At 39.7% G+C, this 26654-nt stretch overlaps 2 protein-coding genes across 4 annotated transcripts in view; one reads left to right on the top strand and one right to left on the bottom strand.

Annotated features, from left to right (window-relative positions):
• The first annotated feature begins 91 nt into the window (after positions 1–91).
• On the top strand, positions 92–16931 carry rab35l.S (RAB35, member RAS oncogene family like S homeolog). Its single transcript, NM_001086505.1, is given in 6 exon segments — positions 92–201; positions 11056–11106; positions 13296–13419; positions 14448–14572; positions 14662–14786; positions 16030–16931. Coding segments are annotated over 6 exon segments (606 nt in total). The 5' UTR covers positions 92–149; the 3' UTR covers positions 16159–16931.
• Positions 16932–17016: 85 nt separating this feature from the next.
• Positions 17017–26654, bottom strand: part of bicdl1.S (BICD family like cargo adaptor 1 S homeolog) — a 47731-nt gene continuing 38093 nt past the window's right edge. For 2 of the 3 annotated variants that reach the window (XM_041580272.1, XM_018244056.2), the window contains one exon: positions 17017–17967. In XM_041580272.1, the coding sequence (XP_041436206.1) occupies positions 17761–17967 (207 nt within the window). In that variant the 3' untranslated portion in view covers positions 17017–17760. Of the gene's footprint in view, positions 17968–21805; positions 21915–26654 lie in introns of all 3 variants that reach the window. The other variant, XR_005965062.1, reaches the window with a different exon arrangement.

The raw sequence follows: 26654 nt of genomic DNA, 5'->3' as shown, positions 1-26654 counted from the left end.
CAAAGGTGGGGCCCTTGGATGAGGTTGTGCGCGTGCGCGGTGCGCTTGGTTTCGCTGTCACTTCCGGCTGTTTGTCCGGGAAGCGGATTCAGTCGGAGTAGAGCGCGGGGATCCCGGGACCGGGCCTTCCATTTGCACAGGTCACCATCATGGCCCGGGACTACGACCATCTCTTCAAGTTGCTCATCATCGGAGACAGCGGTGAGAAGCATTTGGACAGCTGAGGGGAGGTTGCCATGAGCTGGGCAGGCCTGGGAGGGAGACGAGTACAGAGAAGCAGCAGCACAGACTGGGATGTTGTAGTATTTACAAAAGAAACTCATTAATTTCTCTTGCATTATTTAGCAACACTGTATCCGGCGCTCTTAGCCCTGACGCCGCTTGTTCTGTCCGCTCTTACATTCCTTCTCTGTGTCACCCGGCAGCGCCCAGTAGCTGCTCTTCATGTTTCTTACTGTGACGTTGGCAGCTGAGCATGCTGGGAATAGAACCTTCTTTTTTTTAGCAGTGTGAATTTGTCACGTTTCAGCTGCAGTAGCAGAAAACAATAATAGCAGCGAATTCTAATTTAGTAATTTGTCAGCAGTGCACAGCTCCCAAATGTCTCTGGTTTAGCCTGTAACTTCTCATTGACTTGCTCATGCCATTCATTTGTGGGCCTGGAGTCATGCCATTCACTTGTGGGCCTATAATAAAGTCATAGTGGCAAAGTAAATCGAAGACGCCCAGGAATGGTGCATCACTTGTCCACCCTATGGCTTTTGGGCAGTGTCAGACTGGGGTCATTCTTGGAACCTTGTTTAATACTAGGGATCAGCTGGATGTACACATTCGATTTATTATAAACCACTCATTTAGCTGCAGTTTGCCCCGTTACTCTAATCTAATCACAGTGGAAAGTTCTTGGGGAAATTCGGGCGTTGTAGTTTAAAGCACATCAGCGAAAGTTGTGGCTTGAGCTTGCCTGTAACTGAAGCTTTTTTGAAGAGTCCATAAATGAGTGCTTCTCGCTGTCCTAGTATTTGTGTTCATTTTTCCTAATTTCGGTCAATTTGGCATTTTAGTTAATTTATCACTAGAATTTAGCCCATGCTTCTCTTTCTTCAGGCTGGCACTTTAATTCATTAGTTGTTGTGTTGAATCTGCTTTCAATAAAACTGCAAGCACTACCCTTAAAGGAGAATTCAACCCTAAACTTAAAAAAACCCTACCCCCCTTACCCTACATAGACTCCTCCCCCCAGCCTGTGTTACCTCGGGCAAATGCCCCTAACTTTTTACTTACCCCTCGGTGCAGATTAAGGTATCGGAGTTCACGGGCACCATCTTCAGACGCTTTGGTAATCTTCATAATGAGACCGGCGCTTTGGCTATTTACATTTGTTTCGGCGCAGTTATTGCGGAACAGAAGATTGCTCCAACTGCATTCTCCTTTAAGGTGGCCATAGATGTTACAATTACAATCTTTCCTGGAATAGATCCTTCCCAGAAGGATCGTTTGTTTCAATACATACGTGTAGAATCGTCAGATATACAGATAGAAACAATAGAATTCTACCTGTATGTGACGGTTCAGCACTAACAATGGCTGATGTCCGGGTATCTTCAATGTCGCCCAATCAAAATTTTCCAGTCAGCCAGTTCAAAGAGCCGACTGATATCCAAGTCTTATGCCAATATTGGTAGGCTCCTCTCCCACCATATACGCACCAAATATTGTACGGAAATTTTTTATACTATATCTGTGCTTCTAAGGCCACCTTTAGAATCCATCAGGAAATAGCTGAATGAGATGGCAGCAGATGTTGACTGGAGAATTCTGCAAGTCTGTGCTGGTCTCCCATAGCAAAGTTAATATTCTTGTAGCATGGAAATATGTCATCACCTTGGACATAAATACAATGTATGCAACAGGAAGAAACATTGCCAATCCAAAGAAAGAAAAGGTCCTGTTTCAGTAGAAAAAAAAGTTTACATTTAAAGGTGTTTGGCTACCTAATGATAATGTTTTATTATTTCATTCTGTCCAATTTGGGATTTTGGATATCCAGCAGATTCTGACCAATAAAAGTGGCAGTATACCCCCTTGTTCAACACGAGTGCAAGGGCTTGGGTTGAGCATATTTTTCTGCCTATTGTTTTCAAAAAAAAATCTGTGCATTTTGTTTTCTATTGAGTTAAACAGTTAAACAAGGCAACTGAAGCTACTTTATGTTTGCTCCTTGAGAGGTATAAAATGAGATTACTGGTTTACAATCCCTCCCTTTGTTATGAAAATAGGCAAATATTGTACAGGTATGGGATCAGTTATCCGGAAAAGCTCAGAATTACGGGACAGCCATTTCTAATAGATTCCATTTTATCCACATAATCCAAATTTTTACAAATGGTTTCCTTTTTCTCTGTAGTAATAAAACAGTACCTTATACTTGATGCCATTGTAAGATATAATTATTCCTTATTGTAAGCAAAACAAGTCTAATGGGTTTATTTAATGTTTACATGATTTCCTAGTAGACTTTAGTTATGAAGACCCAAATTATAGAAAGATCCGCTATCCAGAAAACCCCAGGTCCCGAGCATTCTGGATAATTGTCCCATACCTGTACAACAGACCATACAGTGGATAACCTATGACTTCACTAATTCAAAGTTGCTGCTGACAAATAAAGCAGGGATGTTTGTTTTAGCATTCAGGACAAGATGGAATATTCTTATTTGTTTATCCATTTTATGGGGGGGCTTTTTTATTGCAATATATTGGACTGCAGGATATTTAACTTTTACCTGCAGACAGTCCAATTCCATTAATACATTTGTTTCTGTAATCTAAAGATTTCCTGAGTAGAAAGCAGGAATAAAAATAGCTTAAAGTTACTAGCCTACCTTTGAGAACAGTCCATTGATCATCTGTGTTGCTGAAGAGAGGTCTTTTTTTAAAAGATGGTTCTAGATAATCTAGATCTGTATTTGCATCTTCCACTCAGATTTAACTTTTACCGGCAGATAGTCCGTTACAGGAATGGTACCAGTTATCCAGAATGCTCGGGACCTGGGGTTTTTCTGTATAATGGATCTTTCCGTAATTTGGATCTTCATAGCTTACTTTAAGACTATTAGAAATTAATGTAATCATTTAATATGCCCAATAGGCTGGTTTTGCTTCCAATACGGGTCAATGATATCTTAGGTTAGATCAAGTACAAGGTACTGTTTTATTACTACAGAGAAAAAGGAAATTCATTTTTAAAAATGTGGATTATTTGGATAAAATGGAGTATGTGGGAGACGACCTTTCCGTAATTTGGTACTTTCTGGATAACGGGTTTCCGGATAACGGATCAAATACATTTGTTTCTGCAATTTAAATATTTCCTGAGTTGAAAGCAGAAATAAAAATGGGTACAAGTTACTGTTACATTTTTACCAAGATGATTTTTTTGTTATAAGTAGTTTGTAGAGTTTTTATTTCTAGTTTGCACTGCAAATAATTCACTCTACCATGTAAAATTTCATTCCTGAACCAGCAAGCGTATTTTTTTTAAATTTATAATATTGGTGTGTAGGCAGCCATCTCAGGTTATTTTGCCTGGTCATGTGCTTTCAGAAAGAGCCAGCACTTTAGGATGAAACTGCTTTCTGGCAGGCTGTTATTTCTCCTACTAAATATAACTGAATGTGTCGCATTGGGCCTGGATTTTTAATATTGAGTGCTGTTCTTAGATTTACCAGGGAACTGTTATCTTGTGTTAGGGAGTTGCTATCTGGTTACCTTCCCTTTGTTTTGTTGTTAGGCTGCTGGGGGAAGGGAGGGGATGATATCAGTCCAACTTGCCATACAGCAGTAAAGAGTGACTGAAGTTTATCAGAGCACAAGTTACATAACTGGGGCAGCTGGGAAACTGATAATATGTCTAGCCCCATGACAGATTTCAAAATTAAATATAAAAAGAATCAGTTTGCTCCTTTGAGATACATATTTCAGTGCAGAAGTCTGCTGGAGCAGCACTATTAAATGTGTTTTGAAAAAGAAAAAAAAAACATGTTTTCCCATGACAGAATCCCTTTAACAAACTAACGACCTAACTGTTAGATTGGCATAGAAAATGCATTTCAAACACCTTTGAAAACAGCCCATTGATGGTCTTGCAACTGTGTTGCTGAAGAAAGGAGTCTTTTTTTTAAAAGATGGGTCCAGATCATCTAGATCTGTGTTTGCATTTTACACTCTTTGCCTTTGTAATTTCCGTTTCCCATTGGTTATCTGGTCAGATGAATAATTGTTCATATTTCATAACTTTACTTAAATCACTGGACTTTTGTGTTGTTTGAAGGGCCTCGGCTCATTTCTGACTGCATAGTCTTATCTGATGCAGGTAATACTGTCATACATCATTTCACCTTGGATTTTATTATGTTGGATTGGGCTTTAATATGGCTAACAATGTTTATATTTTTTGCTTGGTTGGCTTCTTCACTTGTTTCATTTGACTGCTTCTATTAAAATGTTGCAATAAGTCTTTGGACAGTAGTTTTGTCTGGATTATATTAGGACTCCAAGTCTTTATGCATGACTCTTAGACTTTTTGTTGTCTTTGATAGGAAGGATGTGGAGGCTGATGATTTCTAAGAAGTACATGAAAGAAAAATCCATCATGGCAGAAAAAAATTATCATGAACTCTTTAATATTTCCATGCTTATCTACTTAATATAAGTTAAATATTAAGTTTTCCCTATGAGTAAATACCCTACTAAGTGTGATTTCCCGCTGGGGGTTTGGAGTCAGCAACAGACAACAATATTATCTGTAGTTTCCCAGGATTAAAGTGTTATTTTATATATTTAAGATGGTGGATAAATCACCAGTGATGAGGCATACTTGGTTCATACGACTGCATGCTGTCAAACCATCTATCTCTGATGCATGCTGTAAAAACCCATCGATTATGCAGTGGGGAAATGGTTGCTTTTTTTCCCCAACTGCTTCTCCCCCAAGCAATTTTTTTTTCTGCTGGAGGAGAACGCTGTTGTCCATTTCTTCTTCTCAGGGTTTAATTCTTAAAACAGTGTGACATTGGTCAGATATACTTGCCAGAATATGACTGGTGGTGACCCGTTATTATGAGTAACATTTCTCAGCAGTATCAACTTTTAACAATTGAAAAACATGAGGGTGGAAAGCTTAGCCTTAAGCAACATTCCATGTACATTAGTGATGTACGGTCTGGCCTGATACCTGCTGGACCCACGGTTCGGGCGGGTTTGGGCCAACCCCGCACTCTTCTTTGCCACAGTCAAATGCCGGCTCCTGACTTCCGAGTTCATCTTTTATAGATGCTGCGTCTGCTTGCCCCACCCTTTTTGTGACATCATCGGCGGGGCGAGTAGGGACGCTTGTCTATAAAAGTAACCCGGAAGTCGGATGCGGGTGGGAGTGGGCCAAAGTAGGGTGGGTTAGGGTCGGGTGCGGGTCGGGGAAATCCTGCCTGTCCCTTACTGTTTGTCCTGGTGACTCTGACTTTGAAACAATGTAACAGAAGTTTGCTTTGTGCTGGAGGAGAGCTGACTTTTCCAGCATTGTTTATAGGGTACATATAGGATAAAATAAAAAAAAATGAAAACCCTAATTTTGTTGGTAATAATGTATACTATATGGTGCTGGTTTTACTTTTGGCCAAAAATGTTATGTTGTCTTTAAAAAAAGGCCCCATTATTGGCGTGTTCTAACGGTTCCTGGGGGATAGCCAATCACAGCTCTACAGTCACACAAGCAAAGACAGGCTTCAGTTGCCTATCAGGTCCTGCTAGCTGCTGATTGGTTCCTATCCTACAGGGCAAAGGGCCGCCTGCACAACTGGGGAAAAGACAGCAGGAAGTGGAACGGATGGAAGGGGGTTATTAGGGTTTTTGCAGAAATTTTCAATAAAGTAACCAGAAACACAACTTTTTAAACCACATTCCTTCTTTATCTAAAAGAGTTTAATGTACTGGTACATTCTTGTTTTTTCTATAAAATGTCCCCTTTAAAAAGTGTCTGAGGCTGAACCAGGGAAAGTGCCCGACTGATATCAATAGCAAATTACAGTTGAAAATAACTTTACAAACTGTGAAAATATGTAATGAATGTATATTTGATAGTAACTTAGAATCTCATTTTCTTTTATTAGGCAAATTTTATTTTGGGGTTTACATCCCCTTAACATATTAGAGAAACCGCTAGCTGTTGGCAATCACAAGTTAATTAAACTGTAAAGAAAATTGTAGAAAGAAAACAAAAGCCCAGTTTAGTAGCCTTCTGTTCACAGCTAAACCACAGAAGCTAAAGAGAGAAGAGAAAAGTGCTGCTGATAAAAATGTGGGGGAGACTTGTGGCACACCTCAGTGACATTGCAGGCTGTGTTATTTGTGAGCAGTTTTTTTTTTTGTATCTTTAGTGCCCCTTTCCCACACTCTGTATTTAATTGGATGGATATAGCTGTATATTCCAACAATCGTCATCCCTCATATTTTTATTTATATATATATATATATATATATATATGAGATGTTCAGTAGGACCGAACAATCTGTATTGTGCTGCTTATTGCTCTAATGCATAGGGCATTTACATCTCTGTAAAATATTGTACGGTCAATGGTACTGGAATCACATGACTGAAAGAAAAGCAGAAGTGTAAAAACAGTCTCGTTTATACTGAATGTCTTTCCTTGTTCAACTTCAAACATTTTTTTTTCAATTGTTTTTTGATAGTTCATCAGAAATAATGACTTTTTCAATTACTTTCTATTTGTGAAAAAATGTTGAAGTTTACAGTTTCATTGTTCACCTTCTTATGTCTTTCTAAAGGTGGCCTTAGACGTAACAATTACGCTCTTTCTTGGGAAAAGATCTTTCCAAGAAATACACACACGTGTAGTGCGGAATCATCAGATATACTGGTGGAAACAATAGAATTCTACCTGTATATGACGATTCAGCACTAACAATGGCCGATGTTTGGGTTCCTTCAAAGGTACCCGATCAAAATTTTCCATCCAGACCGATCGATGATCAATATCCAAGTCTTCTGCCGATATCTGTCGGCTCTTTTTCCACCATGCACACTGTGAATTTTGTACGGAAATGTTTTCTTACGATATTATCTGTGCGTCTATGGCCACCTTAAAGCAACGAGGGGGGCGACAGTAAATGTTTTAAATTGAAACATTAGTTGATACGTTTCTTATCATTGGCCCTGCTGAGCAGAATCATTAAAGGGGTTGTTCGCCTTCCAAACACCTTTTTCACTTGAGTTGTTTTCAGATTGTTCACCAAGAATAAAAACAAAATTCAATTGCTTTCCATTTTTTATTTGTTTTTTCCAAAATTTAAGTTTAAATTTGAATTTTCCTGTCTATGGCGTTTCAGTGTAGCAGCTGAGTGATCCAGGGGCAGATTCTGAACTGTTACAATATGCTACATTAGTTGATACATTTCTCAGCAGTATCTGAGGAATATTAGCAACTATTGTATCAATTCTAACAGCTGCCTTTAATGACACTCGGGGATTCTGCTCAGCAGGGACAAAGATAAGAAATGTATCAATTTAGAACAGTTTACACAGGGTCGGCAAAACTGTTTAAGATGAAAAACCAAACTTTACACTTCAATATTAGAAAACAAAAGGAAATATGAAGTAATTGGAAAAAGCATTTACTTCTGCTGAACAATCTGAAACCGATTGATAAAATAGTTGGTAATATTATACAGAAGCTGCTGAGAAATGTATCAACTAATTTAAGCAAATTGTAACCGTTCAGATTGTGCACCTAGATCACTGAGCTGCCAGACTGAAACATGAAACTTCAAACTTTAATTTTGGAAAAACTGTAAGAAATGGAAATCAATTGAAAACATGTCTTATTTCTGGTGAATAATATGAAGATACCTGAACTTAAAAAAGGTGTCTGGAAGGTGAACAACCCCTTTAACAAAATGAATGTGTTTCTCTTTTCACAAGTAGCAAAAAAGCTGTTACAACTCCTCACACCTCTGGCAATATTACCACCTTTATCAGAAGCATTTACATAGCTTATGACACGAGAACCACATTTTTCCTGTGATTAAAGTGCCAGCAACATCAGGAAATTAAAATTAGGTCTGTGCAACTTGTTAAAACTGAAGTAGTAAAAAGAAAAAAATAGGGATGCGCCGAAATCCAGGATTCGGTTCGGGATTCCTCTAGGATTCGGCATTTCTCAGCAGGATTCGGCCGAATCCTTCTGCCCAGCAGAACTGAATCTGAATCTTAATTTGCATATGGAAATTAGGGTGTCGGGGAGGGAAATTGAGTGACTTTTTGTCACAAAACAAGGAAGTAAAAAATGTTTTCCCCTTCGACTCCTAATTTTGGCCGAATCTTTCGCAAAGGTTTCGGGGGTTCAGCCCCAAATAGTGGATTTGGTGCATCCCTAGAAAAAAAAAGCTGATCGTAAAGTTACCGACGTATGAAGTGATATCATTTGTAGTGGAGTCTCAGCAATAGTTAGGCCAAGAAATCCAACGAACGATAATTAACGAACCAAAACTGTGGCAAAGTGAAGTGCAAACTATTCTATAATGTTATCACAGCAGTGGGTTTGTTTGGTGCATTAAGGCTCAAGCACCCGTCACACAGGGGCACATTTTTCAAGGGTCGAATATCGAAGGTTAATAAACCCTCGATATTCGACCCTCGAATTTAAATCCTTCGAATATCGTATTTGAAGGATTTTAGCGCAAATCCTTCAATTGATCGGTCGAAGTAAAAATCCTTTGATCGAACGATAAAATCCTTCGAACTGAACGATTCGAACGATTTTAAGCGAACGATCGAAGGATTTTTCTTCGGTCAAAAAAAAGGTTAGAAAAGTGCTGGGGAAGGTCCCCATAGGCTAGCATTGTACCTCGGTAGGTTTAAACTGCCAAAGTATGTAGTCAAAGTATTTTTTAAAGAGACAGTACTTCTTTGACTATTGAATGGTCGAATATTCGAACGATTTTTAGTTCAAATCGTTTGAATCGAAGTCGAAGGTCATAGTAGCCTATTCGATGGTCGAAGTACCCAAAAAAAACTCAGGTTTTTTTCAATCGAATCCTTCACTTGAGCTTAGTAAATGTGCCCTACAGTACCAGTCAAAAATAAATAAATAAATATATATATATATATATATATATATATATATATATATATATATATGCTCTCACCCTCCCTGCCTTTCTGTGAAAAAGGTGGTATATGTTTATGTGCCCTAATCATGACTGGAGCAAGTCCAAAATTTGATGAGCATTAATTGCGCATGTGACAATAAGGTTATTTGCCATGAGCTTGGTAATGGTCTAGGCCCAACCTAGTTAACATTTTTAAAAGGTAGATCAAATGAGACGTGATTCAGTGTCATTCCCTGCAGCTTCTAAAGCTGCCATTCAGCATGTGTGCAGAGTTTTGTATGATATATTCTACATGTATTCACATATATGTATTGTAGGGGTATTTTCAACATGTCAAGCTTTTTTTTTATTTGCCATTTCTGTTATGCTTCTGCCCTTAGTTCTAGAACATGTTGCCCTATGTTCCTAAAACATGGACTCAAGGTTATAATTCTTTTGCGCTTGTTTTCCCTAATGGATGTGAATGGTATTTGGCATGCACCTGATAACAGGAACAAGGTAGCTTTGAAAGCCATTCTTTTCTGTTTCTCCTAGTGGTGTGTGTGACAAATGGTCCTTGTGCTTCACACTGACCACGGCATAAAAATATATTTTACAGTTTGTGCCATAGGAAAATTACCAAACTGTAGACTATAAAGATTATACATATATATAGCGTTCAGGTGAGCTTTGATGTTCACTATCTCTTAAATAAGAAGGAAAGCTACCAAAGCAGTTTATTGCCAATAGATTGGCCTCCATTGTGCAAGCTAGAATGCTATATTTATTCTGCAGAATCCTTTACCATACCAGAGTAAACGGCTCTGAAAGCTCTCTCTGTTTGGTTAGGATACAGCTGCCATATTAGCTTGGCATGACATCACTTCCTGCCCGAGTCTCTCCCTGCTCACTCATAGCTCTGGGCTCAGCAGGAAAGGGAGGAGGGAGAAAAGAGCAAACTGAGCATGCTCAAGCCCTGTTCCGGAGGTTTAAGCTGAAAACGGGAAGTCTGATTCAGAAGCCCATGTGTACACAATAGAAGGAAAACTGTGTGGTGTTTCTTTTGACAGAGGACTCAAAGCAGCATTACTTTGAGGATTTACTGCTGTATTTATTTAGACCTTTCTGATAAAGCTTACTTCATTTTAGCCTTCCCCTCTCCTTTAAACCCTTGCCTATTTGAGAGAGAATGCTCATCTGGCTTACTAGGCAGACCTGAGTAGGATAGTTTTAAAGTCATTTCTTTCCTGCAGATTGTAGGATTTTAAATAGCAGACTTAGCTGACGATGATGGTGAATTGTTTCTTTAAAGAAGCATACTAAGTTATGTAAGATTTTCTCGAAATATTGTACGTGTATGGAATCCGTTATCCAGAAAGCTCCGAATTACGGAAGGCCGTCTCCCATAGACTCCATTTTATCAAAATAATCAAAATTTTTAAAAATGATTTCCATTTTCTCTCTAATAATAAAGCAGTACCTTGTACTTGATCCCAACTAAGATATAATTAATCCTTATTGGAAGCAAAAACAGCCTATTGGGTTTATTTCATGTTTACATGGTTTTCTAGTAGACTAAAGGTATGAAGATCCAAATTACGGAAAGATCCGTTATCTGGATAACCCCAGGTCTTGGCATTTTGGATAGCAGGTCCCATACCTGTATTGTTAATATACAGATTTTACCAAGACCTTCTGACTATAAACTGTGTGGCTAATCAGAGGTTCAGTAGAATGAAGATAAAATCTACACAGATATTGCACTTTAATTGCTCTCTAGTGGATTTAGTTTAAGAAAAAAAATTATGAAGCAGAATTAGGGGCAACTGCTAAATTGTATGTGCATCCAACATTTTCTGATATTACTCTGCACCATTTCTGTTTCAGGTGTTGGAAAGAGCAGCTTGCTTCTAAGATTTGCAGATAACACATTTTCAGGTAAGTTTTGTATACTACTGACTTGTTGTACACTTTTAGTTTAAGGGGAATGGAACACGGGACAGTTGTCGTGTATATGTAGTTGTGCTCCCTACGAGTGACCCAAAATATCCCCTAAGTGAGAAAACGGCAGTCCCCACGAGTGAAACATTTGAATTGAATAATTGCACATAAATAGATATAGACTGTGCAAAATAAAGTGTTTTTCTAATATATAGTTATGCAAACACAACTTCCTGCTATTCAGCTCTCTTTGTTTCCACTGACTGGTTTCCCTAGTTACCAGGCAGTAACCAATCAGTGACTTGTGGGGGGGGGGGGGGGACATGGGCTGAACTGAACTGTTCCTTTAATGCCACCCAGAGCTTATTCCATAATCCTGACAAACTGCGACATGTAAATGATACTAGATATTTATTGGGAAGTAGAGCCATAAAAAAAATTGACTCGTTTTGCACCTACGGCTGTTATATGGAACAAAGGGCTTTATTGCTGTTATGCCGACCCAGGAAAATGGGCAACTCCTAAAAATACAGCAGATTTGTATGTTCCAACTGTATTACTATACTACTGTGAAGTCTCCCTCCTGTACCCAGCTGGCACCTTCACCTTGTGCAAAGAAATAAATACCCCCTCTTTTTGCCAAAACTAAACACAATGATTTTAATTCTTTGAGATTTTTCAGGATAAAAGTTCCCTATTATATTAGACCACAGATTTCCCTACCAAATGTACTATCATCTGATGTGTCGTGCTTATTTATAGACTCCACCTTCAACCTTAAACACAAAACAACTGATAATGATCATGAGTCATGTAGAACTTTGAACTATAGTCGGTCAAGCTTTGAATAACATTTTTATGAAGGTTGTCTTGGTTATATTTACAGTACTGAACTTGTGTTACCATTATTTTTTTGTATAAATTAAAGCAGGGGTGCCCAAACTTTTTACAACGAGGGCCAGATTTGGTGAGGTGAAAATGTGTGGGGGGCGACCATTCAGCCCAACATTCTTTGAAACATTAACATTGCTACACTGCAAGTTTGAGTAATATCACCCCATCCCTTCCCCCTCCCCCATCATCTTAACAATAGAACAATGGGAAGGTAAACGGATAACAGGTCCCTAACACAAGATAACAGCTGCCTGGTAGATCTAAGAACAGCACTTCATAGTAAAAGCCAGGTCCCACTGTAACACATTCAGTTACATTGAGTAGGAGAAACAACAGCCTGCTAGAAAACAGTTCAATCCTAAAGTGCTGGCTCTTTCTGAAAGCACAAGACCAGGCAAAATGACCTGAGATGGAGCCTACACACTAATATTACAACTAAAAAATACACTTGCTGATTCAGGAATGACATTTTATATCGTAGAGTGAATTAATGGCAGTGTAAACAAAGCAATTTAGAAAAACGACATCATAAAAATCATGACAGAATCCTTTTTTTTTTTTTTTTTTTTTTAATTTGTTTTTATATAACGAAAAAATACCCAAGACATATTTAACTTTAAAATCGCGAAGTGTTTATTAAAAAATAACTTACCGAAACTCTGCTTGCACTTGCAACAGGGCGATGATCCATCGTGCAGCGCTTGATTTCTCCTCCCTGGCCATCTCCTATAGAAGGCAGGTAGGAGAAATCGAGCGCTGCACAATGGATTGTCGCCATTTCTGAAGAGGAGCGCAAGCGGAGTTTCGGTAAGTAATTATTGAATAAAGTCTTTGCGATTTTAAAGTTAAATGTGTCTTTGTTTTTTTTCGTTCTATACAAACAAATTCTTAATTTTTTTTTGACGTTACTGGTCCTTTAAGCATGTTCTTGATGGGCAAATAGTAGCATGTTTGTTCATGGTATTTTGGCAAAACCTCTGCAGAGGACTCCTTTAAGCCTATTTGCTGCACATTATTGTAGGAAGGAATCATTTGTTATTTTGCCTTTCTCAAACCTTGACTTTAAATTGTCTTTCACTGATACTGATTTAGTGACCCCTGCAATCACTACTTACTCTTAAAACATTTTTGGGGGGAATCAGGTCTCCTATTTGGCGTATGTAGCATTAAAGTGAAAGAAATTAAAGAAACTGCATTCTCATCTCATACCATTGAACAATCTGTCATCTACTGCCCCTCTGTGTTGCTGATTTTCATGCGGGTTCATTGGCTTCAATGTTTGCATTTTCCAGGCAGCTATATCACAACAATTGGTGTAGACTTCAAAATCCGGACAGTAGAGATTAATGGAGAGAAGGTGAAACTTCAGATTTGGGACACTGCAGGGCAGGAGCGATTTCGGACCATAACATCCACGTAAGTGTCGGCTGTAAAAAGTTAATTTCTATGGTGTCACATGTTTTTATGATTAATAACTGTCCACTGTGAAGAAAAGTAAGAATGAAATAGGAATTGCCAGTCTATAGAGGTAGCCTACTGTGGCTGCTAATATGTTAATCAAATAGAACTCTGCTGAAAGTCAAAAACTATACCCCCAAATGAATACTTGAACACCAGATAGTTTATATCAAATTAAGTGACATATTAAAGTTCTCAAAAAAAATCTTCTCAAACTGGAATATATATTTAAGCAAATATTGCCCTTTTACATCTATTGCCTTCAACCACCATTATGTGATGGTCTATGTGCTGCCTCAGAGATCACCTGACCAGAAACACTATACAACTCTAACAGGAAGAAGTGTGGAAGCAAAAGACAGAACTCTGTGTCTGTTAATTGGCTCATGTGACCTAACATGTATGGTTTGTTTGTGTGCACCGTGAATCACACGATCCCAGGGGGCGGCCCTTATTTTTTTATGATTACCCAATGGCACATACTACTATAAAAAGTATATTATTATGAAAATGGTTTATTTACATATAAGCTGTTTTATTCAATAGATTTTTATAGAGACCTACATTGTTTTAGGGGTATAGTTTTCCTTTAAAGGGAACCGATTACGCTAAAATTGGTTCTCCCACCACAGGAGCTGTGGACTAATACAACCCGAAGTCCAGACAGAGTAAACAGAGCAGCGATACTGTGACAGGCTTTTGCTATGGGTTGCTATACGTTACAGCGTAGCAACAAACACATACTGGAACACTCATGAGAGCAAGTGTGAACCCCAATGAATGCAAACATATAGCCAGAGGCATAATCCATCATGGAGACCCCCTTCTATTACTATTTTCTACCTTTTTTTTAAATTAGTTTGCATTGTCCCAGAATTTAGCCTTTCTGTGTGTGGCAGTAATAAAGTGCATGTTGCTGGTGAAATTTCTTCAGCTTTATAGATATTAAAAGTAACACTGGATAACGTTGTTGTGTTTTTCTACAGATATTACAGAGGGACCCACGGCGTCATTGTTGTTTACGATGTGACCAGTGCAGAATCTTTTGTCAATGTTAAACGATGGTTACATGAAATAAACCAAAATTGTGACGATGTATGTAGGATATTAGGTACGTTTCTGTTTTAACATTTTTAATTAACCTCCTTGAAATGCACTGAACATGGGGTGGTAAATGTGTTTTTTTTTTTATTTCTTTAGTGGGTAATAAGAATGATGATCCTGACCGGAAAGTGGTGGAGACAGAGGATGCCTATAAGTTTGCTGCGCAGATGGATATCCGATTGTTTGAGACTAGCGCCAAAGATAATTTAAATGTTGAAGAGGTACGTTGGTTGCTTACCTAAATTCTACTTTCTGCTTTATTTTCTTTAGGAGATTTAAGGGGTTAACACCGCTTTGCTTTTGCAGCACTGAATTGTGTAATGGACTGTATCAAACGACTTGCAAAATGATTTCAGGCATACAGTCTTCATCTAAAGTATAGATAATTTCAGTAGATGTGGACATAATGAAGAGGGACTTCTTCTTGTTACACTTTAAGTGAGAGAGGGGCTGAATGACCATTCTGCCAAATCCGGGCCTGGTAGTGGCCATGGATGTTGTATTCCTCTGTGTCTTGAATTGGTATTTTCTCTGAAATCAGGATGTGTGGGCACAGGGGTATGTTCCATTTTTGGTTGGGAGGCTGTCTGAGTGCTAGGAGTGGTGGGTCTAGGAACATGATTCTGAACCTCTTGTCCTTGTCTGTATACCTTAGATTTTTTATGAAAAATAAACACTATCTGAAATGCCAGATATATATTTCCTCAGAATTATACCATTTTAATCCTAGGATGGCAGATAATTGTACAATGGCAATACAATTCAGGGGTGGCATTCAAGCAAGTTGCTCCCCTTCCGTGTCTTCCTCCCCGTCTCCTTGTGCCTGCACATATATGCGCACATCTTGAATATGCGCAGACGCAAGGAAACGGGGAGGACAACACGGAAGAGGAGGGGAATACAGAGAGGGGGATGCATATGGGGGGGGGGGGAGATGGGCGGAGACTGCCTAGGGGCACCCCATTTATAAATCCAGGCCTGGTCACTATAACTATTCTTCTTCCAATGTGGTGTACTTAATACAATGCACTAAATGCATAACAGAGGGACTATATATAGGAGAGACCAGGCAAAGCCTGAGCGAGAGAAATACACACCACCCATTCACTATAACCAATAAAAAACTGGACACACCAATAGGAAATCATTTCAATGGCCCTCATCACTCCATAAAGGATTTAAGAATTTTGGTTCTTAAAGGCAATTTTAAAACGGATAATGAAAGAAAAGTGTGGGAGTACAACCTAATGGAAATTTTCAATTCTTGTCTTGGTGCATACCCAGTCTACTCCTCCAGAAATATGCCTCATGCAGGAGGTTTTGTTCAGAGGAACTATTTACATTTGAGTATCTGCAGCAATCTAAGGCTACTTCCTTCCAATACAGCAATTGCTAGTGGGGCGTGGGCTTTTTAAAAGATTACATTTTTTTTTTTTAACCATTTTTCTACTTTTTCTTTTCTAGATGTTTAACTGCATTACTGAGCTTGTCTTGCGAGCAAAGAAAGACAACCTAGCAAAACAGCAGCAGCAGCAACAGAACGATGTGGTGAAACTAAACAAAAACAGTAAACGGAAGAAGCGATGCTGCTAGGTGCAGGCACAGCACAGAGAGGCTGCTCTCAAGCCGAACATTCGCTCTTGGGACAAAGAGTAGTAGTGCCATGGGCAGTGCCCAGCTTTCAGGGGTTGGGGCATATTCTTAGTTATGTGCTGTTTATTTAAGAATTTTCTCCCAAGTTTTCTATTGAGGCGCTGGCACCATTTTTACTGCTGTGCCAAGAAGGTGGATTCTTGTCGTCCCCTGAGCGTCTGCTAGGAAAGGACAGATGCTGTGCCTAAACTATGGACTGAATTAACAAGAGTCTGTACATACTGTGTATATTGCGTAAACCAGCCTCACCTCCCTCCTACTGCTTTGGCTTACACCTTATCGCCAGTCTGTCGTGTGTGAATATGAACTGGTCACTTTTTAAAGTTTTTAGAACAGATGGCGTCTTAACTTTGGCCTGCCCCCTGGTTTCTTTACTAACTGATCTGGTAAGATGGACCAGGCCCTGCTGTTAATTATCTTCTCTGCCCCCTTTTTGTCAGGACATTTAAAAAACACGCTAAGATCAAGCAAGCAGCTATTCCATTGTCCAGACCAGGATTTGCAGCTACAATGTAATTCTGTTTTTAAACAAAGGGTGGGGTGGATCCCGTCATTATTTCCACCTAGTCAAGAACCATGTGAATTTAAGTAAAAAAAAATATATATATATATATATATATTATGGAACAATCTGCCAAATTTTTGTACCATCTTGTTCATAAATCGGAACAAACTAATAAAATGTGAACCTCTGGGTCCTGATTTAAAGAAAACGAAACAATTGTGAGCATTGTATACGTATAGCATCAAACTATTGGTTTGTGCAATAAGTCAAAGAGAGAGCTGGGAATTTATAGAAATATTTTATTTCAGTGACTTTACAATAGAAAGCATAATCTGTACTAAAATATGACTTTTTTCGATATATATATTAGAAAACATCTGTATTCATTAGAAAATGTCTATATACACAGAGCATTTGTCAGTACAGGGACTGGAAGGAACAGGTTGTTATGGTTCCACTGTGCTCTGTCTGGAAGACCAGAGGTAGGACTCTGTTCCCTGCAACCCAAGCAGCTTGGGACATTTGTTTAACCTGGAATTAACCTGGAATTTCTGCTGCTAGTGTAACAAAGGAAGCCGTGACTAGAAACAGGAATCGCAAAGTGCAAAATATTCACAAAGGAGAGAATCCTCTGAACAAAAGCATTTTGATCTCACATATAGAAAATACATGAAATTGGAACAAAATGCTAATACTTGAGGGGTGTGTGAAACCACATCATATTCTAGTAGATATCTGCATCCAGCTTTTAGCTCAATGCGATGCTCCCCCAGCATCCGATACATCTAACATAACAACATTGCCATTCTCAGCATCAAATTCCCATTCCGCTGCTATAAGATACAGCATTCACCTGTCAATATCCCATCAGCATTACTATGTTATTGCACTTCCAGGAAAGGCGTAGAACACCATCATCCTTTTTCTCCAGGAGTATAAAAGCAGCACAGGCAGCTCTTAGCTATTCATTTTCATTGCTGCGAAAGCAGCACGAGGACCAATCAAGATCTGCCTTTCTCCTAATTCAGAAAAAGGCTTTAACACTTCGTTTTCTTTAGAAAGGAGAAGAGGCTCCTCCCTTCTGCCCCAATGGACTCCTCTCCTGGCCGTTCTGCATGCTTCATAGAGACAGCCTTGCTGCATTGTTTTACACGGTGGCTGTTGGAGAAGGAATATGCAGGTTGGCTCCATTCCTTCTGATGTTTGTCCATCAATTGCTGGTCAATGACTCTGTGCATGTCATCCTGTTCCAAAGAGGGAGAAAAAAAAAAAACCAGTGACAAGCATTAGGAATAAAGCCTATCAGGGAAAGAACAAAATACAGCTTATTAAACAGAGATAGTCCTGCTACTTGACAATTAAAAAAATCCTCCTTATTCTTCACGGTACAATAAGACAACAAATACCAGTCCAGAGGGGAGAAGGGTTCGCTGGGTATTATTCATTTCCACCACAACCATCAACAACAAATACTTATCAAACATTCCCAATATGTGTAAATAAGCAATAGACTGTCCTAGAATGGCTGGTTCGAAGAAACTTTTCATTTGACCTTCGTTTTGTCTTTTATTTATTTTTTTATAGTTTTTAAATTATTTGCCTTTTTCCTCTAACCAGCTTTCAATTGTGGGTCACTGGCCCCATCTAAAAAAAAAAAAAAAAAAGCAAATGCTCTTTAAAGCTATATTTATTGCTACTTTTAATTGCGCATCTTTCTATTCAGGGATTTTTTCTATTCATATTCTGTCTCTTATTCAAATCAGTGCATGGTTGCCAGGATAATTTGGACTCTAGCAACCAGATTGCTTAAACTGCAAACTGGAGAGCTGCTGAATAAAAAGCTAAATACTCAAACCACAAATAAAAAATGAAAATCTGTTGCAAATGGTCCGAGTATCAAACTAAAAATTTAAAGGTGCACAAATCCTATAAGTGAAACAACCCTAATTTAAAGTCATTCAAGCACAGGATACATAACAGAAAAGCTCTGTAAAATTCCATTGTATACTACAGAGTGCCCCCATGGCCACACAGCAGCTTATTAGGTGTATTAGAGGGGTGGTTCACCTTAAGTTTACTTTTACCATGTTATAGAATGGCTATTTCTAAGTAACTTTTCAATTGGTCTTCATTTTTTCTTTTTTATAATTTTTGAATTATTTGCATTCTTCTTGTGACTCTTTCCAGCTTTCAAATGGGAGTCACTGACCCCAACCAAAAAAACGAATGCCCTGTAAGGCTACACATCTATTGTTATTATTCTTCTTCTTTCTATTCAGGCCTGTCCTATTCCAGTCTCTTATTCAAATCAGTGCATGGTTGCTAGGGTAATTTGGACTCTAGCAACCAGATTGTTGAAACTGCAAACTGGAGAGCTGCTGAATAAAAAAGCAAAATAATGAAGAAAAAACCCACCAATGATAAAAAATAAAACCCATTTGCAAATAGTCTCAAAATATCATGCTCTACGTCATACTAAAAGTCAATTTAAAGGTGAACAACCCCTTTAAGTGTGGGGCAACGGTACATTATATTTTAAATACTTTAAACACTTTCATCGTTTGGTGTTGCTGTTCCTTTAGCAAGGGGTAGAACTGTACCTGTAATATTTCTGGACCTCTGAATCATTACTATAAAAGAATGGAGTGTATTATATACAGTAAAACATTCATCTCCCCTGCTGGCCACTGTTATTAAACAGATCTCATGACTTTCCATTACTGGGTTGAAGGTAGGGATAAGATGGAGAGGCTTGGGTGCAACGGGATATAGGGGTGGAGTGCAAAGCAGAAGTTTAGAGCAGGTCAGGCCCTTGCAGATCATACACTGGTGAGGGTTTGTTGAGCTAGAGGGTGGGAGTAAACAGACAGGCCAGTGGGCCAAGTACAGCCTTGGGTGCAAATACGATTTAGGCCACAGTGCTGCACCCATTAGACAAGCAATGCTGATATTCCGACATCATTAATGTCCAACAAAAGTACTGAAATGATTTACTGGTTATTCTGTAATCATAGTTTATGTGCAGGTATTGACTACTGCACAGAGGCTAATTCACCTTACGGATCTTATAGAATTCTCAGCAACTTTTAAATGGGCCCTCCGTTTTTATCATCTTTACCTGCCTCTTTCCAGCTTGCAATTTTAAAGGTGGCCATAGACGTAGAGATCTGCTCGTTTGGAGTGGGCGATATCTGGCTGATCCAATCGTGAGCCCTAGGGCCCAACTATCGGATCATAATGGATCCGATACGGGCGGACCCCAAACGCACAGATGCGGCGGAATTTTTTAACCTGCCTGATTGAGATAGGGGAAGCCTGTCAGATGGCCCCACACACGGGCCAATAATCTGCCGACTCGGTTTGACGGCATCTTTTATCGGGCCGTGTATGGGGGCCTTGAAAGATTTGTTGGGTGTTGCTTAGCCCTAGGGCCAAAAATGTGTAGCTACAATTTGTTATTGTTACTTTATATTCAGGCCTCTGCTATTCATATTCCAGTCTTTCATTCAAACCACTGGTTGCTAGTCCCTAGGATTCAGATAGCTGCTGAAATGGAAAGGTGCAAAAGAAAAAGCTAAATAATTCAAAACCATAAGAAATGAGGACCAACTGCAGGCCAGAATATCTACATGTAAAATGAATCCAACCATAAACTACCCCTTTAAAGGAGAACTAACCCCTAAAAATGAATTCTTGTTTTGTATCATCCATATCAATGTTTCTGTCTAGTTAAATGCATGGGAATAAACATTCTTGATTCAGCATCAGAGCATATGATATGTGGGTGCCTCCATGATAGATATTTACAATCAGGGCAGGCTTTCTGCTCAGTGATTGGCAACATTAAGTGTCATGGGTAAGGTTAGCAGACCAACAGGGAACACTCACACTGCTAATAAAAGGCAATTGCTGGGGCCTATTGGTACAGCCCTTATAGTTGACCCCAATAGTTGTACATGATCTGGTAAACTCAGCCCAGAGGCAACTGTGCAGTTTGTAAAACCATGCAGGCTGAAGGAGTCTGACCCACAGTAGCTTGTCTTCTCCACGACAAATGAGTTTGCACTGAAAAGGGTTAAATCTATTGTACTCTAACAGCACAAATGGCTTTGGAACGGTTTAGGTACATCAGCTGTCATGGAGGCAACTACATTAACACACATGCAACTATACAGAAAAGTACCCATTTATGTATAAAATTCATTCAGCCACTAAACTGCCAATTTCATTTGGTTAAAATGCATAATTAGATATAAACAATGTTGTGGTCAAAATATTACAAGACGGCAGGCACCTATCCGCTTATAAAATGTTATCGCATAAACATTATAGCTCATAATTACATGTGATGGATCATTATCCAGAATACTGGAGACGGGTTTATTTTGGATAAAGGGTCTTTCCATTATTTGGATCTTTATACCTTATGTCTGCTAAAACTCATTTAAACATTAAATAAAATCATCAGAAATGGATTCATGCAGCGTAGTTGCCATCAAGTACATGACACGGTTTTATTATTAGAGAAAAAAGGAGATAATTTTAAAAATTCAAGTTATTTCATTATAATGGAGTAAATGGGAGATGACCTTCCCCCTTAGTTTAATATAGAACACGACTATATGAAAACTTAAAAATGTTTAGAATTGCTCATACTTACACTGCACGGAAAGGTTTCATGAGATGGTACCATTTTGGATTTTTGGGATCTTCTGGTGCCATCTAAAATTATACCTAGCTTATTGAGGAACATCTATGCAACTGCATCTCTGAATTGGATTTAAAGCAACTATCATGGTTTGGATAGACAGCCCTCCGTGTGATATATACGGCACACACACAATATATTGGAATTTCTGTCCTTTACACAAAGACAATGTTGGATAGAAGAGGACTTGGTAATTCAGGCATGCCACATGACAAGTTCATGCAATGCACAAAACGTGAATGTAGATGGGATTTAAGTGTAAGGCAAAATGCAGAAAGTGAGTGAGCCATTGGAGTAAGAGAGATGTGACAGTGAGAGAGAAGTCATTCCTGGAGGTGGAAAGCTGATGTGATGGTGGAAATACAGATTCTCACCTCTAAGGCAGGAGGGGTGTATGACTAAAGTTGCCAGTACTGGAACTGAGATAGACCATTATATCAGAAACCAAAGCAGCCAGATAGTAAAAAGCCCTGAGGAGGCAAACTAGATCCCGGAGACAAAAAAAGACATGAAGATCTTATAGTTTGGAGAGAAGATCACAAACATGTGACATTAAGAACAGGAAAAAATACTTTTGCAACAATAGTATTTGCCATCTCTGAGTTTGGACGGTAACTGGAGACTTGTTTTCCCATAGAGTCAGGAAAGCCAGCACCATAATGAACTCTGACGTTTCCCAGGCAAGTTCCCAAAATGCACCTGCACTGCTATGTTATGTTATCCATCGGTACACACCATCACCTGCACTGCTGTGTTATCCATCATTACACACGGTCTCCTGCACTGCTATGTTATCCATCATTACACTGTCACCTACACTGCTGTGTTATCCACCAGTACACACTGTCTCCTGCACTACTGTGTTATCCATCAGTACACACGGGCTCATTTATCAACACTGGGCAAATTTGCCCATGGGCAGTTACCTTTAGTAACGAATCAGTGATTAGCTTTTTAAAGCCAGCTGCAAGTAGAACAATGAATGCAGCAATCTGATTGGTTGCCATGGGTTACTGCCCATGGGCAAATTTGCCCAGTGTTGATAAATGACCCCCACTGTCTCCTGCACTGCTGTGTTATCCATCAGTACACACTGTCTCCTGAACTACTGTGTTATCCATCAGTACACACTGTCTCCTGAACTACTGTGTTATCCATCAGTACACACTGTCTCCTGCACTGCTGTGTTATCCATCAGTACACACTGTCTCCTGCACTACTGTGTTATCCATCAGTACACACTGTCTCCTGCACTGCTGTGTTATCCATCAGTACACACTGTCTCCTGCACTGCTGTGTTATCCATCAGTACACACTGTCTCCTGCACTGCTGTGTTATCCATCAGTACACACTGTCTCCTGCACTGCTGTGTTATCCATCAGTACACACTGTCTCCTGCACTGCTGTGTTATCCATCAGTACACACTGTCTCCTGCACTGCTGTGTTATCCATCAGTACACACTGTCACCTATACTGGCTTTCTGGGGAAGGTATTTGTGCTCTAAGTGCACCAGAAAACCTCTGTCTACACATCTGTGTGGTTATTTACAGGTTGGTTTGTTATTCCATGAGTTTTGATGCAAAATACTAGCAGGATATTATTCATTTGATTATCTCATATAACATTGCACCAAAAGAAAAAATAGAATTCTATCCACATCGGTAACCAAAAAAAAAAAAAAGATCTATTGCAAAATATGCCAAAGATTCTCTTTCTTGATGGAAAAAAACTCAATGTGGCATTGCAGCAGAAGCACCCGGTCCTGATCAACTTGTTGTGCTACAGTATATTCTTACTGGATACACCTTTGTATGGTGATGCCCTGGATGGTAAAATTGTAATAAAAATGGACCTCACAACTCTTTGGGGTACACTGGTCAAGGAACAAACCCGCCCACACTGGCTAAAAAGCCTGTTTGTGGGACACCTGTGTCTCAGAGTCGATCTTAGTAGTCATTGCCACGTGGTGCAGTTGCAGGTAGGCAGGTGCCATTAGTGTTTATGTGTAACGACTTAATGATGGTATTACAGGGAAACTGCTCTTCTCTCACTCAGTGTCCTCTTTCAAGAAGCACGTGATTAATATTACAATATTAACAGGTCTAGTCATTTGACTGATGTTCCTCTCATCTTCTCTAGACAAGAGGCAAATGTTGAGTTGACACATTTATGTTTCTATTTGCCTTTTCCATTATGCGAGTCTCTAATGAATGTCTCTATCATGGAGAGGTTCTTATATTTCACTCTATGACAGTCTTTTATGTGTCTGTGGGATTGAAGCCATGCGAGAGAATGCAGAGTGTGCTTCTCTTTATTGTATGCGCTCTCATGTCTGCCTTTAACATTGCTGCTAGCTATAGAGCCCGCTGGCCTTTCAGGCAGTTATCCTTCCTTGCAGCTGCTTGATGGCTCCGTTTTTTTTTCCAAATGGATAACGGATATATTTGAACTTCAAAGAAAGGTGCAAAATAAGTGAAAATTAAATGAGATCACTGCTTTCCAGTAAATGTGGAGTATTATTTAAAAAACAAACTTCTTTCAAAGGGACAAAAATATTTCTCTAAACAAATGTTTTTCATTCAGCTGATTGGAAACACATTGGGTCCTGAGATTTTTCATTCAGAGGATCATTTCTTCGATCAGCAGTACGGATATTCATTGCTAGGTAGGTGTTCACCTTCAGCACCCATCATTGGATCATTGGATGCCACCCTCTTTAAAGCAGGAAAACAGCCGTCTTCACAAAATCCACCTTCCTGCCTGCTGCACCGAGATGTTGCAGTTAGTTGGCCAGAGGACTGTTCCCTTTAGTCCCCTGTGTCAGGAGTGATCTCTCTAGTTCAGGTACATCGCCTCTGGCTCTGCTCATCCACACCAAAGCTGATAAAACCGTCACTCTCTTGCAGAGATGCGATTGCGTTCACGCGGAGATGCAGCGTTCTCATATTTTGCTGCATGTGCATGTTTCGATGCATGCACACATTGATGAATGTTGTGACGCATGCTCACTGCCTTTAAATAGACGCCAAGTAGTGATGTGCAGGTCAACAAGACCCTTTTGACTACTTAGTTAAAGGGCCTGTAACAGCAAAAATTTTCTAAACATAATTTGTTAGTATGCAACGAAAGAAAGATGCTTACCGAAACTCTGCTTGCGCTTCTCTTCAGAAACAGCAACAGGGCGATGATCCATTGTGCGGCGCTCTATTTCTCCTCCCTGGCTATCTCCTATTAGGAAGGCAGGGAGAAGAAATGGAGCGCCACACAATGGATTGCCAATTGCCTTTTCTGAAAAGGAGCGAAAGCGGAGTTTCAGTAAGCTATTTCTAAATAGACTTAGAGACTTAGCAATTTTAACGTTTAATATGTGTTGGTGTATGTTGGTTTAATATGTGTTGGTGTTGGTGTACAAAAGTACCATACTAACGAAATTTTACATATTTTTTGCTGTTACTGGTCCTTTAATAGGTGGTGAAGACCAGAGGAGAACCCCATTACCTTATAATAGAACGCAAAGCTGGCAATTTTTGTGTAAAGTAATAGGTGCAAATGCTATGGTGATTACATGAACAGTTTGATTAGCTGGAAGTAAGGATTAAGTATGTTTTTTAAGTAGAGAAGCAGGAAATGTGATTTTTTATTTTTTTTGCCTTTGCATCCTTGACTCAGGTGGCAGATCTCTATAGGAAACCTATTACTCGTAATACTCTACTACATTCTACGAGTGCTCATCCATCGAGCTGCCTGAGAGGGGTCCCATTTGGATAGTTCATACGGCTAAGGAGGATCTGTTCCTCCTGGGATGATTTTCATTCCCAAGCTATGCAGTTATGGGACCAGTTTATCGAGAGGGGCTATGACGTAAGTGTTATAAGATCGGCTTATGAGAAAGCAGTAACCATTAGTGATGTGGGGGTCAGGGTTTCCCTGACCTGACCCTAACCCGCAGCTACGACCTGCGCCCGCCCGCACCCGCTTCCGGGGGTTCTTTTATAGACCCGCCCCGCCGATGACATCACAATGATGTCACAAAAGGGGCGGGGCGACCAGACACAAGACTATAAAACCGGAACCCGGAAGTCGGATGCCGGCATTTGAAGGTGGCGGACGGGGAGAGGAGAAAAGCTCAACCCGCACCCGCCCGCGAGGGGCACTGCGAGGTTGACCCAAACCCACCCAACCTGCGGGTATCGGGTCGGCCCAAACATCACTAGTAGCCATGGATAGGACGACTCTATTGTCCACTAAGAAGATTAGTAAACAGAAGGAAGTAGCTAAGGCAGAGGGACATAAAAACTCCCCTGTACGGTTTTGTACAACGTATGGTAAGGAGGCATGGTCTATCCGATGCAGTGTTAGGGTCAGGCCACACTGGGCATTTTGGGAAGATTTGGTCGCCTGGCGAGTTTTCTCCCCAAACGCCTTCCCTCACTCTGCGGCTGCTAAAATGAAAAAACACCGGTGTTAATCACATGCAGCGATTCGTTTTCTGAAGTCGCCGTGTGTGATTAGCGCCGGCGTTTTTTCATTTTAGCAGCCGCAGAGTGAGGGAAGTTGTTTGGGGAGATTGGCAAAAACGAGGCGATTAGTTGCCAGGCGACCAAATCTCCCCAAAACGCCCAGTGTGGCCTGACCCTTAGGAGATATTGGGGAGTGCTACTCCAGGACCCCATGTTAGCCAAGGTCCTTGACACGCGACCATCTTTTGTTTTTAATGCCTGGCATCATGGGTATCTAGGAGTCTATATACATCCAGGAACTTGGGAGTGGCCAAATGCTGGTTAAGACACAAAGGCAATTACAAGTGTGGTAGATCGAGGTGTAAATCATGCCAATTTTTGAATGTATCAAAAGAATTTAGAGCCACCAGTACTGAGAAGACCTATGTGATCAATAGATATTTTCATTGCACATCAAGGGGTGTGGTATACTTGGTGACATGTGCATGTGGTTCCCAATATGTTGGAAAGACTTTGAGGAGAGTAGGGTTACACATCTCAGCCTTAGGAAGGAAAGATTTTAAATCTGCAGTGGCTAGGCATATTCAGGAAAACATGAAGGAGTAATTAACATACAATTCCAGGTTATAGATGAGCCGAAATGGGATGTAAGGAGAAAAGATTTTAATAGAAGACTAATGCTCAGAGAAGCGTATTGGATTCATCAGTTGAAAATTATAGAAGTACATGGGGGTATGAATCGACAATGGGAGATATCATG

Source organism: Xenopus laevis, chromosome 1S, assembly GCF_017654675.1.
Source record: "Xenopus laevis strain J_2021 chromosome 1S, Xenopus_laevis_v10.1, whole genome shotgun sequence".
Taxonomy (NCBI): domain Eukaryota; kingdom Metazoa; phylum Chordata; class Amphibia; order Anura; family Pipidae; genus Xenopus; species Xenopus laevis.
This window is presented reverse-complemented; position numbering and strand designations above follow the sequence as displayed.